We start from the raw sequence: 19,079 nt of genomic DNA, 5'->3' as shown, positions 1-19,079 counted from the left end.
CCTAAAATTAGGGAAATTCACAAGTTTAGAAGACCGAAACAGGTGAGAGCCTCACTTATGTGCATGGTGTGCATGTGTAGCAGGGATACATACAACAATCCCTAACGAAGGCCCCAGACCCAGACGGGCTCTAAGCGGGTGCCGAAACATGTTGGCAAATACAGAATAGGTTTAGTTGAGCAGTTACTTTCAACAAAAACCTCAATATCCTTTTTTTAACCATATCCTAAGTAACTGAAGAATAAAAGAAACTACTGGGTATACCTGTCGGTATTTTTAATATACTTCCCACCTGGATCCCTACTTATCCAGTTTTGATTCATCAAAGTTACGAAAGACACAGCAGCAGACCAAGGTCAAGCACATAGATTCCATCAGTTTCAGATATTATACATTGGTGCAAATACTTCCGACACCCGCTGCTAAGAGATGTCTAATATAAGAAATGTCCATGAGAAAGGAAGGTGCACTCTAATAAAATTCAATTGGACGGAAAGTATTATTTCAAAGGTTCTTCTCTTTATTCATGTAGATTGTTTTCCATAAAACCGGCACAGCCAATGCGTTTCGTTGCTCTAGTGCCACGGGAACTTCGTCAGGGCTGTAACAATCATAATATACACAACATAAATATACATATATGACATATCCATACGTAATACAGACTAAACACAAATAATACATTGCAACTAAACCCAACAGTACATAAATAAGGACCCAAAGAAAAACACACATACAAAATACATTTAAATCACAAATAAGTTATCCATTCAAGAAGATGTAATTTAACATTACTACTAATCTCAGTAAAACCGTGTTTCTTGTTTTCACTACAATACATATAGTTAGACATTTAGAAATATAATATTCCACAGACAATATCAAATATGTCTAAATAAACCTAGTGGGAAAAGGGAAAAAGGAGAAGGCAAATTTGGGATTGTGAACAGAAATAGAAAAGATATACAAGAATAGAAAAATAAGGAAATAAATCAAAATAAAATTTAAAAAAGGGGAATCCTAATAGTGCGGAAAGGATGCAAGAAAAAGGAAAAGAGAAACAGGGAGTAAATAACTCAACAGTGTGAGAAAACATCTCACCTTGCACCAAGTACCACAGGACATGTATGACCTGTGATAAGTTCACAAATGCCCTCACTTTGTGACTTCACCAAGGTTGAATTATCCTAGGCAATCAATCAAAAAAATCTAATAACAGCACAAAAAAAACACAAAAAGGAGAAAGTCAGATGTAGGAAAGATACTAAACAATGAGAAAGTGTAGAACAAAATCTAACCCTAGGGGATTCACATATAAGCAAAGCGCTGTAAGAATCCACAAGTATGAAAGATAGGGGCAGAGACATTATCTCATCTCTATCATGTAATGAGTAATTATCCAATGCCAGTATCACAGATATCGAAGAATATGCAATTGACAATGTTGTCGCTCCTTTAATACTGGAAAGATTTGAAAAAATAAGAAAAAAAACACCAGTCAGTGGGATATCTCAGTCCCAGTCTATTATCTAAACCCCGAATCAAGTGATAAGAGAGCAATTATATACCTCACAGCTTGTCCTGCAAACTAAACCAGCACCAGTGACGATAAGCATAAAGTGTCAATATCAAAACACCAAAAACGAGTCTTCCAATTGGGGATCCTCCTATAAATAAGAGCAGAAAAACAAGCTACTTAGCACGCAGGGGGACATACAACAATCCCTGATGAAGGCCCCAGACCCAGACAGGCTCTAAGCGGGTGCCGAAACATGTTGGCAAATACAGAGTAGGTTTAGTTGAGTTGTTACTTTCAACAAAAACCTCAATATCCTTTTTTTAACCATATCCTAAGTAACTGAAGAATAAAATAATTACTGGTTATACCTGTAGATATTGTTAATATACTTCCCATCTGGATGCCACTTATCCAGTTTTGATTCCTCTAAGAACTCCCATTCCAACTTTGGAGGTGTCTGCCCTGGTGGTATCATCCTACGAGAAGGTGGTGTAGTGTAGTGCCTATTATCCCAATAGGCTCTGCGCATTGGAATAATATCTTCAATAGTATAGATCTAGGGCAGAGGTTAACTAGGTCTTCTACTGACGATATTAGACTTAAAGTTTTTGGTTTTTGCCAGCTAGCTCAGAGTTCACTAGAAGCTTTCTCGAATAGACAAGGAGGAGTTTAACTTCCCTGGATAGACAAGAAGGGATTTAGTTTCTGACAACCATAGAACATGACAACTTTGCTCTCCCCCAATCAAGAGTGTATCTCTAGAGTCATGTGAAAACAAAAGACAACTTATTTTACTCAGTCAGTACGTGCATTCTTAGTTTCACCAGTTTGTAGAGAAAAGGAAGAGACGGGCGTGTTCAATAAAAGATGGTATTTATTGATCAGTCTCTTTTCTCGTACAAGAGAAATGAATCGATATTATTGCGATACTTATGGTTAAGTAAAGTGCATACAATAAAAGCAGAAGTATAAAATAATACTGCAGAAGCATTGATATGGTTTCTAAGCCATATGATATTTAAAATTGATAAAATAGATACATACATATATACATTTGACTAATCGTACTCAACTGGTGCTTCTAACCAAGCCTACCCCAGTGTACCTGACCTAAGCCTAATACGTGGGCGGGAGTAGATAAGTAGCAGTTTAAGTTAAGTTTGTTTTGCCAAGTGACTGACTCAAGAATTCTCTGCAAGGGGTTGTTCAGTTCTGTACCTGAGATCTAGAATGGTTGAGGGCTGGTATCTCTCGTCTCTGGTCTTGATATTCCAGCTGCCTGCGAGGGCTGCTTGGAAGCGCCGGGGCTGGATTTCTCGGCAGGAGAAAACAGCGTCTCGTTCTCAGCGCGTCAGGAAGGCGGGGCAGCGCGTGTGGGCTTCGCTCTCTGCTGGGCTGCTCAGCGCGTCTCGCTGCTCCGATCTCGTCACCACCGCGTGTGTTTGCTTAAGGCAATGTCGGTAATTATTTATACCTGTAAGGTGTCGAGATTGACGTAAGGATGGACATGGATACGTCAATAAGGATGTCATACGAACGGGCTTGTTCGCACATTCTTTTGCTGAAGTTCTCGGTGAAATCAAAACAATGGCCGCAGGGATTTTCCCAGGTTGTCATAGGTTTGATTTGTTTTGAGAACTCCGTATGCCTTATCAGGGGCTGGAGGAATAGTGCTTGTTTAATTAGATGGCATGCGTTATTACCTAATCAGATAACACGTTCCTGTGCCGTGGTGTGGCTTAATCAGATAACGTTTTTTTGCACCGTGGGTCGGCTGCTAGTTAAGTATTAACCAGAACAGGGCCGGGAATAGGGGAATCGATACAGAACCTATAGGAATACATCACACCCACTCCACGCTGACTATGTCCATATTTACAAGATCTAGGCATAGTAAATATACTAGTAGAGCATGTGTATACCGTACCACCCCAAAATACATCCATATGCATTTTGAAACATGAAATATACGAAAAGATATATATATACATTATATGCACTTAAGCAGTATATTAATGCTAAATAAATCACGCATATTCATACATCACTATTGAAAATTAACACATGAAATGGCTCTTAATACAGAAGAAAAAAATGCGAGACCATTTCATCACAAAATAAAAATATTTATGAACAGGCCAGAGGGCAGCTAATGACTCTAAAGTCCCTAAAATAGAAATATAGTTCTCTAAGAATAGTTTCTACTTTAAGCAGAAGATAAGTGTCCCGAAAAATTGCAAAATATTTTGGGGCCGCTGAAAAATTATGTTCCGCTGTCCGTAAACTGGAGAAAAATTTTGTTCATTATACTTTATTATCAAAAATTGAAGGCCAAATTCAGGGTGTTGGGAACGCCTTGTGCTAGCTTGCTCAAAAGTCATTATTTCTGCTCTGGTGAGAACATCATTTCATTTAGACTCTCGAAAAAGCTGTCAACAGCTTCCTGTGAAAGTTCCATTAACTCGGAAAAAGATGTTACCATGCATTCGTGAGCATGATTGCCTTCATTGATGTTTCGATCAGCATAGCTGACAGAGGTCGTACCTGATCGATGCTGCTTTCATCTTGAACCTCACTACCCCTCAATCGTAGTGGTGAAGTCTCCACGAATGCCGTCATCAGGATTGGTAGCCGCTGGGGACAGCACAATGCATGAGCCGTGACCGGACCCAACAAAGTTTCTGCATCCATTGGCGCATCCGATTGTAGCGTCAGACAGGTGTCCAACACGCATTCCTCTCCACATAGCAAGCACCTTAATACAGGTAAAACACAGCTTTGCCACATAGGTCTAAATGAAAGAAACCAAGTCATGTTCAGGTCTCTAAGCCGGGACAGTCCAAGGATTTTAGATATCTGGTCCCGGTATCCAATGGCTAGGATTGTTTCTTCCCTTGTCGCAGGTGTTTTGTCTGTGACACGGTTTGCCATAGCGAAATAACAGGATCAAAAATAGTATTCCTGCCACTAGTCCCAAAAGGAGAGGAAGTCCACCAAAGACGGAATGGACAAAGTCTGGAAAAATAACCAGAATGGCTTTAAATGGTGTTAGAGCCCCTGAAAACACTGTCTTAAATACATTTGAGACTCCACTGGTATCAGAAATATTTAAGATTTCGTTCAGGATTTCTGCGAAATGTATGGGGGAATTAGTTGATAACAATGAATGAATCTCTGCCGTTGTCCTTGCAACTTGGAGATCATATGTTTCTTTTGATGACGTGAGCCTGGTTGGCGTCTGAAGGAGCACAGTTTTCATTCTGCTTAAAGTATCAACTCTAATGGAAGAAATTTTCAAATTCGGCCATAACCTTGCCTCCCTGTCTGGCATTGCGCTGGGGAACAATACTCGTTCACAGCACATGACCTTCGCAGTCGTAGTTATGAGATAAGCTATTCCGGGCACCAAGCTACAACATCTGCGGTCTACGATTATAATGTAACTCCCGTTCGATAGTCTCCTAAAGAATGGTTCTATTTGTGTCGCAGGTGTGCCTAGCTGGTGACATGAAAGGTTATTTGAGGACCCTTCACAGGCTCCGTGTAAACTAATACCATTACACAGAAGTGTACCGCTTAGTGACATTGCACAATTATTGCCACTAAGAAACACTTTCCAGCCTTTATTACTGACACACGCGTGTGAATAGGGCAAGTTCCATGTTGACTTAATGTACCCTTTACCCAATTTTTCGTACATGCCAGCCTGTATATATTTTTGGCAGTATTGAAACCTGAAAGTAGATATTGGAATATTAATTATTCCATGTATTATCCACTCACTGACAGGTCGTTCTGACATTGTCAATGGTAATCTCTCGAGTTTCTCAATGCTCAGGATTGTATAATCAGCACCCTTCTGTGCCATACTGATTTGTTTATCAGTAAGGTTAAAGATATTGAACAGTGACGTTGTGTTGATTAAACGCCAAGGCACATAGCCTGAACGCAGATTTTGTAACGTCCAGCCAAGTTGTACAATAGAACGCAATTAGGACTGACCGTGTTGTAATAACAGTAAGTCTTGCGATATTATGTCGATTGCTGAAGACACAATGCTGTCCAAAGAGTATATTCTGGAGGACAGAGTCATTAACCCATTGTCCACCACAGAAAGTGATTTTTCCAAATTAATACGGTCAATTTCCCGTATTTTCTCTGATGTTTCAATTTGAGTTATTTTCCAGGCTTCGTTATAAGCTGCATATACAGAGGCTGCTATGAAGCGTTTTTGACGCTGTTTGCGTGGTCCCATAATGAAATAACGCAAGTCAGCACCATCAGTAAGTAAAGTTAGGTGTTGCTTAATTTCTGCCAGTGTGGATGTTTGTAGCCATTGAAGGCAGAGTTTGCCCACACTGTACGTGGTAATTATCCCTGGGTGTTGTCTTTGGGAATATCTAGGGTCTGGCCTGGTCAATTTGAACCCCTGGATTTTGTTCAGGAATCTGTCTTGACAGTTATTAGTATCTGTGGGCCAGATCAACCACTTTTTCCAATCTGGATGTGTTCTGTTTTGGATTAATATATGGTTTACGTCTATCTCCTCATCTGTTGAGCTATTACTGTTTATCGTTGGCTTTGGAATAGACGTTTTTTTCAAATCTTTGATTTTGGCTAGGCCAAGACAGGTAGTTTGTTGAATAGTGTCATTCAAAAATATCATTTGTTCTGGGATCGTGCAGGCTCTAAACAATGATTCTATACCTTGTACTTGCCATTCCTTTGTACCCCAAACACTTTTTACTTCAACATTTTTGTCCCAGTATTCAAAACCAAATGTACTCATTTGCTCAAAAAATGAGTCTGAATATATCAATTTAGTGTTTGTAAGCATGGTCTTTGTACCAGTCTTATTTGATAATTTGAAATAAAATGTTTCTGCATTACTTGTGTTGAACCCTGAAAAATATGAGTATTTGTCATAAAAAGTTCTTGAACTACCTTTTGGAGGGGTTGCACAGTGTTCCCATTGATTATAATTTAAAATATTTCTAGGCTGTGCAGATTTATGCAGATAATGATTACTATAGTGATTATAGCAGAACATTTTATCATAATTAGACAAACCCTGCAAATAATCATGTTTTGTAAATTTAGCAGACATCACTAGGTCAGACACCATATTATTAATGCTTTCAAAGTCCCAATCATCAGCAACTGAGCTTGGTTTTACAAAGTCACTCAATGAGATCTTGATTTGATGTGGATATTTCAGGATTTCAACCGGACCATAGATTTCATAATCAGTATTGTCCCATGCTACCCCACCGGGTATAGGATTGGCTGTGAAGTTGACTGAAGAAAGTTCCCTTTTCTCGATGTGTGAAGACGTGTGTGGTTTGAGGACCAAGTTGATTTTCTGGCTTGCTGTGTCCATTTTAGCATATTTTCCCTCAATGAAGTGTCCCAAACATAGTACCATGATGAGCCAAAGTATGAGGATAAGTGCACCTAAGGCCACCCAGAATTCAATCCATGGAGAAATCAGATAGGTTTCTTTCAGATGTTGAAAAAGTTCCTTAGCTTTATTTTTAAGGGCTTTTGTTGATTTTTGTTCCTTTGATTCACTCAGGTTTTCAGATGAATCGCTGAAGTTCATGAAGTAACCGGATGCCGTTCTGTCTATTGTTCCAATTGCTTCAGGATTGATATTTGCTTTATCAGTGTGTTTTGTTGCAGCAGCATAGTCATTTATTACTTCATTGTAGATTGGTGTGTCTCTGCTAAATGTTTTTATTTGGGTTTTTAGAGGTTTAAGTTCCATAGCATTGTTGCATAGACCTTGTTGTTGTTCTTTTGGCATTTCAAATGTGAGTAGCCTCTTAGATTGAACCTCTGTGTTTGTAGCAAACCTTGGTGTTCTACTACTTATCGGGAGTCCACTTGGCCTACTGTTTGTTATCGGCCACATGATTGTGGTTTTATCAGGTCGATTGATACAACCCTATTCTCCTTTTTACCAGCAAGGGGCGGTAGTACTACTGATCTTGTCCCGTTGATAGACAAGACAGGAACTGCTTTTCTGTAAGAAGGCCCAAATTCCTTCTTTACCGCGATATTTTCTCTGACTAGATCCCCGACTTTTGGAATCCAGACAGGTCTTGCTGGGACAGGTGGTTTTTCTTCAGTGGTCGTTGGCTGTTGTTTCAACTTTATGTTGCTCAGGTCTTTCCTTGTTTCGTTTAAGTCCTGTAAAATAGCCAAACGATCTTTGATATCAAAGCTTTTTTCTTTAACCACTGAAGTCTGACTGTCAAGATCTAAGACCATCATTCTAGTTCCAAACAATAATTCGTACGAACTGAATCCCCTCAGAGAATTTCTTGGCAGGTTATTTAGACTACGTTGGACACTTATTAGATGTTTGACCCACCCAGCACCCGAACCTAATACCTTCGCTGTTATAGATTGCTTTATGTCACGGTTTTTTCTTTCTACGATTCAGTTTCCCTCGGGATGAAATGGACAAGAATACCGCAATGCAATGCCCATGCTGGTCAAGGCCTCCTTATAAGCTCGAGAGCTAAAAGCAGGACCCTGGTCAGAATGCAGCATGCCAATTGCGTATGTGCCGATAAAGACTCGCAAATCTTTATAACAGTTCTGGCGTCAGCCGATCGCTGGGGCCACATCCAAATGAATCTCGTGCAGGAATCCACTGCGACCATGATATATTTATAGTTACCATCCCTTTGTAAGGGACCACAGTGGTCCAGGTAAACACAAGCTAATGGTTTATCCGAGATTAGAAGGGGCGTCTGAGCTGGTCGTCTCACTGTTGATACTTTCATTTTTTGACAAATTTCACATTCTAGAACATAGTTCCGTGTTTGTCTTCTCATTTGTGGCCACCAGTATCCCGGTTTAATAATGATACTGTGGCTGAGACGTCAGCATGTACAGAAGCAAGTCCTTCGTGTGCCGCTATGATAAGTCCTAACCTATGTTCCATGTTTGGAATTGCCCTATCCCCCACTCCAGGGATTCGAGCAAACGGAACATTGTTTGTATCAGTCATATATGAGTATTTCACTGGAAAGCCTTTCGGGAGTGTTTCTATTGAATCTTTTCCTGTAGCGCTGACAGCTTGTAATATATCGCTGTCTATTTTTGTTTTTGACCGTGTGATGGCGGCTACGGAAGCCGTTTGCACAGCTGCCTTCGCTGCCTCATCAGCCAATGAATTCCCTGCAACGTGAACGCCATCACGTTGATGACTCAGTGTATGTATCACGTGAGTCTTTGGTAGTTCTTTTTGCAAATGAACTACTTGTTCCCAAAGCATTTTATGCTTGATTGTGCCTCCTTTTGCATCCTTAAAACCATTCTGAAGCCAGATCGGCAAGTATTCATTGTAAGACTGAACGCAATAATACGAATCGCACACTATGAGTGTGGGGAATTCTCGATCGGTATTTTCAAGCGCCATCTTGAATGCTAGTAGTTCAGCTCGTTGAGCTGTACAATCTCCTAGAGATTGTGTTTTAGTGACCGCTGGTTTAAATTTCCCTTCGTACCAGCGACCTTTAACGATCGCGCACGCAGCACTGTAAGCTTGTTTACCCCCTACTGCGGGTTGTGCTGACCCGTCTGTATATATTATACAGCCGTAGTGTTCTAAAGGCAGAATTTCGATTGGCGGAGGACATTCAAATTCGTATTGGAGAAATTCTTGTGTTTTTAAGTTGGGATCAAATTCGTATACCACGTCTGTTGCAGCAAGAGAATTAGCCCACTGTATCCACCTTGGATGGAGTGCTTTAGCATTCGGAATGCTTGCTTTTGTTACCGCCTCCAGGGCTGGTATTGGTGTCACGATGATTATTCGTTTACCTTGTGCTATGGCCCTTTCCTTTACTACAGTAGTCTATACCGCGGTCAGAATTTTTTCCGTTGGACTAAATTTCATTTCAGCCTTTGTGTACAAGTGTGATTTGTATGCAATTGGTACCTTTTCTCCCTCATTGGAGGTCAGGTATGTGAATCCGCATCTTCCTGGGATGACTCGAATCACAAGATTACGTGAGTTATCAAGTGTTTCTAATTTTGTTTTAATTAGCATGTCTGTTTGTAAAGATCTCAAAATTTCTGTGTGTTTTTGAGTCCAATTGATTCTTTTAAAATCTGGATTTATTAGATCATAAAGGGGTTTGACCCTTTCTGCATAATTTGCAATGTATGTTCTTCCGAAATTTAGGAAGCCTAGGATTGATTGTAAGTTTTTTTAGTGTTCTAGGATCTTGGAGTACAGCACATTTCTCTAGGAAATTGTCAGCCAGGCTTTTGCCTTCACTTGATAATTCATATCCTAAAAACAGGACTGTTAGATGGGCAATTCTTGATTTTTTAAAGTTGAATTTGTAACCCTCTGCTGCGAACCCAAGTATTATGGTGTTCACTCTCTTCAAGTGAGTATCCAAGTCATCATCTGTTAGGTAAATGTCGTCGACATATGATAATGCCTCGTCATCGTATGTTTGTAGTAATTCTGTTACTCTCTTTGAGAATAATCCTGGGCTATTCTTGTGCCCCTGGGGTAAACGGCAGAAACTTTTTTGCGAGCCATTTACCGAGAACGCAGTCAAATATCTGCTCTCTGCTGCTATATTTTGACAAAAGAATCCATTAGAGATGTCTAATGTTGTTTTGTATTTTTTGCGCACTATGTTATTCATTAGTGCAGCACTATGCGAGTTTTGCACTGCAAAGGTTTTGCAACATGAGTTAAGGTGTCTGTAATCCAAAACTAGACGATATGAGTTGTCTGGTTTGGAGACAGGAAACAAAGGATTGTTCATTTGTGAGGTGCAAGTTTCAATCACCCCCTGGTATTCAAGTTGATCTAGGATCTCTTTTACATGTTTTTTAGCTTCTTGCTTAATTGGGTACTGCCTCTGTGCAGTAGGTTGTGATTTTAACTGGATTTTGTGAGGAGGAGAGTCCTCATCCCATCCTACATGATTTTTATATAAAGCAGGAGCTTGAGCTACTGCCCACTTTCTAGCAAGTGTATATTTTTTATGAATTGGAATATGGTTTGAGAAGGCAGGCATAATTATTTCTTCGCCATGAGGGCACTCTCTGACAAACTCGGGTGGCCAGTATTGTTCAGCTAGAAGGATGTCATAGCCCTGGGAGAGATTATCCCAAAAAAGACCCCTTATTTTTCTAGTCTTATCCCCCTCTATACGTAATGTTATTTCATATATTTTGTGAGGTTTGCTAACTCTGGTGTCGGCAGTTTCCACTTGAATATATTCATTCGTGTCCACTGTCTCCAGATGATTCATAAGGACTTTGCGAGCTATGCTCACTTCTGCTGCGCTGTCTAGCATTGTCTGAGCCCATTCTCCGTTTTTCAGCTGTGTCCTCAGTATTCTCGGCATCTTTGACTACTTTAATACTGGCTACCTTCTTTTTTGGAAATTTTAACTTTTTATTTGGATGAGCAGGTTCCTTGTCTTTGGACTTGACGTGCTCTTCCCTGTGTTCTGATCGTCCTCTTCTTTCCGATTTCTGCGAGGAAGTCTGAAAAGATTGAGAGGGACGTGGATCATTATCTTGATATCTATCAGGTTTCTTTATATTATCCCTATTTCTAAGGTTGTATTTTTTCCCAGAGGGCTCACTTTGGGGAGACCTGCGTCCTTGGTTCGGAGATCGTTCTCTCCGCCGAGGAGACCTTCCTCTGGACTGGAATCTTTTTTCTTTAGGATTTGATTGTTTGTTTCCATCCCAGCTCTTTTTTGAGTGTTTAAATTATTTTTAATAAATACCTTTTCAGGACTTTCAACCAGTTGCGGTTTTACAGGTATTCCACCCAGACTATCCCTTCCTAGTTCTTCATAGGATTTCTCTATGATTCTGGCAATTTCAGTTGGTTGGTCTGCTATATCTGTCTCTTTTAACCTTTGGCGGATCGCCACATTTGCTGCTTCTCCCTTTATGTTGGCTAATAATATAGCCGAGACCTGCTTGAAGTCTTTCAGTAATTTCATACCAAGAGTTAAAGCGGGTTCTGGACCATATTCATCTTGAATTTGTTTTAGCACATCTGGTATTACTGACATGGATGGTACACCATGTGTTTTTGTGTATATGGAAGCAAAGACTGTACCCCAAGTGTCACAGTCCTCCACGTGTGGTGCGATTCCCATTGGAAGACAGATAGTCAGAATCCTGTGTTTATCTACAGGGGTGGTGTCTGGAAACACCGCCTCTATTTGAGTGATTTTTTGTGCTAGCCAGAAAGGTATTTGTTCCCGTTTTGCGGGTACTTTACCTAGACAGGACTGTATGTTCTGTGGTGTGATTTTATTTGTGTTACCCTGATGAGGGGTCAGCTGTGGAATTTTACTTGCTGGTTGGATTGTTGAAGTCCGCATTACATATTGGACTAATTGTCTATGTATTTTGATTAGTTGTTTTAGCTGTATTAGAAGCTCTGCTGCAGACATTCCTTCAATGTCTGGATGTGGTGTATATCCGGCTAGGACCGGCCACGTTGCTCCTGGTCTACCTAGTGGACCGAGCTTGGTGATGTGATTATTATGTTTTAGGGCGCCATCAAACAAGAGCAGGCGCTCTTGGAATTTGAGTGGTACTTCTACCTCCTCAAAAGGAGTGTAGGTATCCGTTGGTTCCTCTATCTTATAATAGTGGAACTCTTTTGTTACAGCGTTTGCTGCTGGAAAGTTTATCCATGAATAGAATACCTCTGTCTGCCGATATTCGTGTGCCTCAATTACGAATATGACTGTACCACCTCTCGATGTCAGTCCATTTTCTATAAGTTTTAAAGTTATAGATTTTCTTATGTTGACCGGGATGAGTTTTGCATTTGGGTCATTTTGTAGCAGAGTATTATCAGCTGCTACGAGTTCAGCTGCTATTCTAGCTGCCTCTCTTTCTCCTTCACTGTCTGACATTTTACTGTCCAGAAGGTTATTCCGTTTGTTTGCAGATCAGGTTTCTTATGGAAACAAAGATTAGATGCACAATATTTTGGAACAGTGTATCCTTCAACGTTGAATAAACCAAGAACCATACATAGGAGTCTCCTCCTGCGCGGTTTGGCGGATATGACCTTTCACCCACTCCAGACGTCTTTGGAGTATTATGGGAAAAAAAGGGGTTCTGTGTGAAAAAGCACGACTGAGTTACTCTAATGTCTTGCGTTAGTTTTATCGCCTATCCAAACGTTGGGCGCCATGTAGTGTAGTTCCTATTATCCCAATAGGCTCTGCGCATTGGAATAATATCTTCAATAGTATAGATCTAGGGCAGAGGTTAACTAGGTCTTCTACTGACGATATTAGACTTAAAGTTTTTGGTTTTTGCCAGCTAGCTCAGAGTTCACTAGAAACTTTCTCGAATAGACAAGGAGGAGTTTAACTTCCCTGGATAGACAAGAAGGGATTTAGTTTCTGACAACCATAGAACATGACAACTTTGCTCTCCCCCAATCAAGAGTGTATCTCTAGAGTCGTGTGAAAACAAAAGACAACTTATTTTACTCAGTCAGTACGTGCATTCTTAGTTTCACCAGTTTGTAGAGAAAAGGAAGAGACAGGCGTGTTCAATAAAAGATGGTATTTATTGATCAGTCTCTTTTCTTGTACAAGAGAAATGAATCGATATTATTGCGATACTTATGGTTAAGTAAAGTGCATACAATAAAAGCAGAAGTATAAAATAATACTGCAGAAGCATTGATATGGTTTCTAAGCCATATGATATTTAAAATTGATAAAATAGATACATACATATATACATTTGACTAATCGTACTCAACTGGTGCTTCTAACCACGCCTACCCCAGTGTACCTGACCTAAGCCTAATACGTGGGCGGGAGTAGATAAGTAGCAGTTTAAGTTAAGTTTGTTTTGCCAAGTGACTGACTCAAGAATTCTCTGCAAGGGGTTGTTCAGTTCTGTACCTGAGATCTAGAATGGTTGAGGGCTGGTATCTCTCGTCTCTGGTCTTGATATTCCAGCTGCCTGCGAGGGCTGCTTGGAAGCGCCGGGGCTGGATTTCTCGGCAGGAGAAAACAGCGTCTCGTTCTCAGCGCGTCAGGAAGGCGGGGCAGCGCGTGTGGGCTTCGCTCTCTGCTGGGCTCCTCAGCGCGTCTCGCTGCTCCGATATCGTCACCACCGCGTGTGTTTGCTTAAGGCAATGTCGGTAATTATTTATACCTGTAAGGTGTCGAGATTGACGTAAGGATGGACATGGATACGTCAATAAGGATGTCATACGAACGGGCTTGTTCGCACATTCTTTCGCTGAAGTTCTCGGTGAAATCAAAACAATGGCCGCAGGGATTTTCCCAGGTTGTCATAGGTTTGATTTGTTTTGAGAACTCCGTATGCCTTATCAGGGGCTGGAGAAATAGTGCTTGTCTAATTAGATGGCATGCGTTATTACCTAATCAGATAACACGTTCCTGTGCCGTGGTGTGGCTTAATCAGATAACGGTTTTTTGCACCGTGGGTCGGCTGCTAGTTAAGTATTAACCAGAACAGGGCCGGGAATAGGGGAATCGATACAGAACCTATAGGAATACATCACAGTGGATAGGCGCTGATGATGAAGCATGTCACTATTAAGTGCCCTACCTTACCCCCTGATAGTAAACTAGATCTCCTACACTGGTGCCCCCTATCTATTTACTAGGTAGGCAGAGTAGTGATTCTAAATATTAATGTTATGTATTTTCTTTTATACATTTTTCAAGCACTACCATGGGCATTTATAAAACAAGACATGGTATCACTACAGTCAGTTGTAATGTGTTCATATGTGAAACAAAGAAACCTAGACTGTGCTGAGAACGGGTGCAGGCTGGTAGCACAGGAAGAGGACTGGGACTGCTGAACATCAAAAATTACTACTTGGCACAACAATCTATATATATGTATTTTTTTGTATAAAGCGTACCTGTACAGTCAAAAGCAAGCTTACAGTCAACAACTGATAGGAGAGGTAGCTAGGATCTGGGAGCAGAAGTAAACTTGTACTCCATTGTGATCAAGTTTTCTTTAAAGAAGTGCATCATCAACTATTTTCTTATTTGGAATAGGGTGGGATATGATTCCCGATCCTAACTGGACAGATGGGAAAAGCTTGCTGCCTTATATTTTCTTTCTGACGCTGTTTAGCCTCCAATCTCGTGTCCTGGCTGTGGTTGTTCCAAGAGCCGCCAAAGATAATAAGCTTGTCTGCAAGATAAGCATTAGTGTTGGTCGTAATGGCTTTGTAAATGATGCAATTGATTTGGAAGATGAAGTGGGCCTGCAAGGGGAGCCATCAAAATGGGGGTGATGTGATCTTATTTTTTCAGGCCCTTAATAAAGATGTGCTGCAGCGTGTAGGATAGCGGGGGCAATGTGGAGTCTGACAGGACATGTAGCAAGGCGTACCACCATTCAGATGCAAGAGTACAAGGGCTTGAACAGCAGCTCTGAAGTCACTTCTTGAAAGAAATGGTTTCACTTTCTTTAGAAGGGAAAGCTGCTACCAAGGCATCTTTGTGTTTCAGCAATGTGTTCCTTGAAGGTGATGTTGGTGTCCAGGGTGAATCTCCGTGACTTGGAATTCAGTGAACGTTGAGTTTCAAAGGCATCAAGATTCACATCATTGAGCCAGGTTTGTACTATTTCTTGGTGGCTGTTTTTTTAATGAAACTTTTTATTGAACAGCAAAGATATAGCCAGTTTTTTATTTGCTACATATTGGCGGGTTACAACTTTAGTGTTCCGGTTGTTGACATTTACAATCTGTAACATTTCCAAATGTATGTGCCTACCCCTTTTCATTCAACAGGTGGATCCACCAGCCCCCCCTCCCTCCTATCAAGTTCAGCTTTTGGGGACAAACAAATATCTCCTCTGTATACATTCCATGCCACCCATTTTCGATCCCATTTTTGGGGGGAGCCCCTGTTTTTGAAGACGTCTTTCTCTGCTATCACATCCATGTCCATATCAGCCACCCAACCTTTCACTAGTGGTGGGTCCCCCAATCCCCATTTTTGAGCGGTTTTGCAAGAGGCCATCCCAATGATGCCCTTGATTTTTCCGTTTGTGTTAGGTCAGTAGCTTCCCATATATTTAATAAACAGAGGTTGGGATTGGCATTGAGAAACCCCTCCCCCCGCCGTTTCCATTTTTGATGTGATCGCTACCCAATATGTTTGGATAACTGGGCATTCTTAAATCGTGTGAAAGAAGGTTCCCTCATGGGAGCAATGTCATAGGCATTGGGTATCGGCTCTCCTCCTCATATTAGCCAGGACTATAGCGGATAGGTAGATGTGGTGCAAGGTTTTAAGCTGAATTAGCTAAATCTCATGGGAATAGCAATTTCTCGGGGTGCTGCAAGTGCATCTCTCCAGTCATCGTCCTCTAGGTCCCCCAAATCTAGTTCCCATTGCTGCCTTAGGCGTATCAGCGGGTCTGGTCGATAGTTGAGCAACTTTTTATATGTTAGGGAAATTACTTTTTTGGTCATAGCGTCCAACAACAATCTATCTTCGAGGGGGGACGCTTCGGGTATTGAGCCACCCTCCAGAATTTCTGTTTTTAGGGTATGGCTAATTTGCAAGTATTGGAAGGTTTCAGCCTGTGCCTGCTGGTATTCCTGCTGCAGCGTAGCAGAGGTCACCACTTAGTTTTTAGTTCACATATCTCTCACTTCCGAAATACCTATCAGATCCCACTTATCGAATCCAGGCAGGTGCTCAAACGTCCAAGCCACTCAGATTCCCAAAGCGGGGTCACATGTGTAATCCTCTTGTGCCACACAAGTTTTTTTGTACTTGGTGGCTGTTCTTGACATAACAAAAATTCTTCCTTTGTGAGGTTGAACTTTAGGTAGGCGCTGAACATCCAGATCTGGACAAGGTGCCCGTAGTGTTTGAGGCACTGAATGTCTGGAATGGAGGAGACTTTCAAGTAGAATTGTGCATCATCAGCACTGGCAAATGTTGATTCTGTTACCTGTGAGTGAGAGATTGAAGATGACAGGGGCAAATGTGGAAACCTGATGGACTCAGCAGCTGATAGGAACCTTTCTGAGGGTGGCCTTGAGGGGTCTCTCCATTAAGCACTGACTATACATGGAGATTACTGTTGGGAAGACTGCTTTGAGACCTTTTGTGTGACAGACTGACTGACACACACACACACACACACACACACACACACACACACACACCACACCACACCACACCACACCACACCACACCCAATTTAAATAGTGCTCCGTGTCTGAAAAGGAAAAGGCACTGAAAATTGAACTATTGCAGACACAGCGACAAGAATCTAAGGAAACACAGAGAAGGGTCCAGAATTTGGAAAGTTATGTGAAATAACGTAGAATTAGAATTTCACTTAAAGAAAACTTAAGTGCATTAACCCAGTGGATGAAAAATGTTCGAAACACAGTGCTGGGGAGAGGTTGTGTAGGTGACCACAACTTTGTTTTTGGAATGATGTGCTAAGAAATGTTAAGAACACTTTGGGATTTCCTGTTTGTATTGATAAGGCTATGGTTGTGTTGGGTGTGATACCTAAGGCAAGAATTGCAGCTAATTGTAGGAAAATTTCACTTCCTTCAATAAGTGATTAGTCAAATCAACTATAATGAGTCATAGGAATGCAAATAGTGACTCAATTTAAAAGACAAGAGAAATACACCTGCAAAGATTTGGAGATCACTGATCGAACACTGTTGGAATGACTTGCTCTTGGTGTCATGAGGGCATTGATTCTGCTGGGAAGGGACACATGACATGCAGCATTCGACTTCTGGGACTGATGATGAGATTGTTAACATCACATTGGATTCAAAAGCTTATTTTCAGGGCATTGTTCTTCCTGTTTTCAGGCCCAAATTTAAAACACAAAGTGGGATCATGTTTTTACTTTGATGCTTGGTGGAGGGTCAAGAAAGCCATCAAGAGAGCTTTAAAATTGAAAACAGATAATCGGGAGTTCAATTGCTTGCATCATTCCATTCCATTTCAACAAACTTTATTTTGGTCATAAAAGGCCATAAAAAGTAGAAATTCATATACATGTATAGCATAAATAAACAAATGTTGACAATTCATTGATTGTATATTACATAATATATCCCCAAAGAACATTTCAGTATGACTAATGACCTTATACCATTTAAAAACAAATAAATACTGTTAAATTTTCTTTTTACAGTTGCTGAAATGTGTTAAAAAAGGCCCTTTGCCTGTGCCACATAGAATTAAGAAACCGGGACACGGCAAAGACTATGGGGGGGTGCGTATCAGATCTTAACATTCTATACCCCTCCAAACACTGTGTGCATCCCAAATTTCTGCATAATGGTATAAGCCAAAGCCGTCTGGCAGATTTATAACCAGGGCAGAAAAAAAGAACATGAATAACGGTCTCGTCAGGGCTATTACAGGCAGGACAACCAACAGAGGGATCTTTTGATCATTTGTTTATGAAAGCATTGACCGGGAGGGTCTCTGTTCTGAACTGGACATACAGCCTCCTTGCCATGAGAGGCTGTATGTCGTCCAAAAAAGACTCAAAGAGGTACTTGGTTTTTATGTTGAAAAATTCAGCCGTTAGATGCCCGAGTTTGGAGTTCGCCTGCAGATCGACTAGTTTTGTGCCCTATAGTCTCTAACAAGTTGTAGTCGAGATATTGGAGAGGATACTTCCTCGGGATTAATCCACAGGTTGGGTATTTCAATTCTGGCACAGGTTTCTTTGATATGCTTAAACCAGGGAAATTTTCCCACTACCGGTAGACCCATGACCCCCATAAGTTCGTTTCGGTAGGATGCGAATTCAGGAGTTGCCCACAGTCTGCGCCAAAAGGTCAGTGGTCTTAGACCGATTTCTTCTGCAATTGGTTTGACTCCTAAATCCAGACGAAGAGGGATGAGGGGAGTGCTAGGCGGTAAGCCCAAGAGCTTTCTCATAAATTGTTTTTCTATTTTGGCCAATCCGCCTAGGGCGGTGGCCCCATAGTTCTGCCCCATACATTGCAGCACTCCTTCCTTGACTTTATACATTTCGACAACAGGGCCTGGCAGTTTGTATAGGGAGTTCCTATAAGATTTATTGATTCCCCCCCGCCAGCAGCGCAAGCCTCAAGCTTGCCTAATTGTGCGCCACATTCGAATGTTTCGGACAACGTGACACCACGGTAATCGAAGACAGTCACCCTCTCTAAGAGGGTGGCATTTAGAGAGGGGTTTGGGGGAGATGTTTTGGCTGGATTGAAAACCATAAATTTGGTTTTAGTAGTGTTGATCTCTAGTCCACGATTTTTACAAAATAGGGTGAAACTGTCTAGGATCCTTTGGATTCCCATGGGAGGACAGCAGCAAAGTGTCATCCTCGAACATCATTGCTGGCACCCTGCCTTGTGCCAGCTTTGGGACATCATTGTCCGCTCACTTGTTTAATTGGGCCACCAGGGCGTTGATAAAAATGCAAAACAGAGTGGGGGCCAGCAAACGCCCCGTCTCACTCCTCTCTTTACTGGAATGCAAGGGGTCAG

General features: G+C 41.2%; 1 protein-coding gene across 1 annotated transcript in view; it reads right to left on the bottom strand.

Annotated features, from left to right (window-relative positions):
* Positions 1–497: 497 nt before the first annotated feature.
* Positions 498–19,079, bottom strand: part of WDR45B (WD repeat domain 45B) — an 830,957-nt gene continuing 812,375 nt past the window's right edge. The window contains exon 11 of the mRNA XM_078654717.1: positions 498–601. Coding sequence (XP_078510843.1) covers positions 576–601 — 26 coding nt within the window. The 3' untranslated portion in view covers positions 498–575. The remainder of the gene's footprint in view (positions 602–19,079) is intronic.

The sequence above is a fragment of the Lissotriton helveticus genome, chromosome 7 (assembly GCF_964261635.1).
Source record: "Lissotriton helveticus chromosome 7, aLisHel1.1, whole genome shotgun sequence".
Taxonomy (NCBI): Eukaryota; Metazoa; Chordata; class Amphibia; order Caudata; family Salamandridae; genus Lissotriton; species Lissotriton helveticus.
This window is presented reverse-complemented; position numbering and strand designations above follow the sequence as displayed.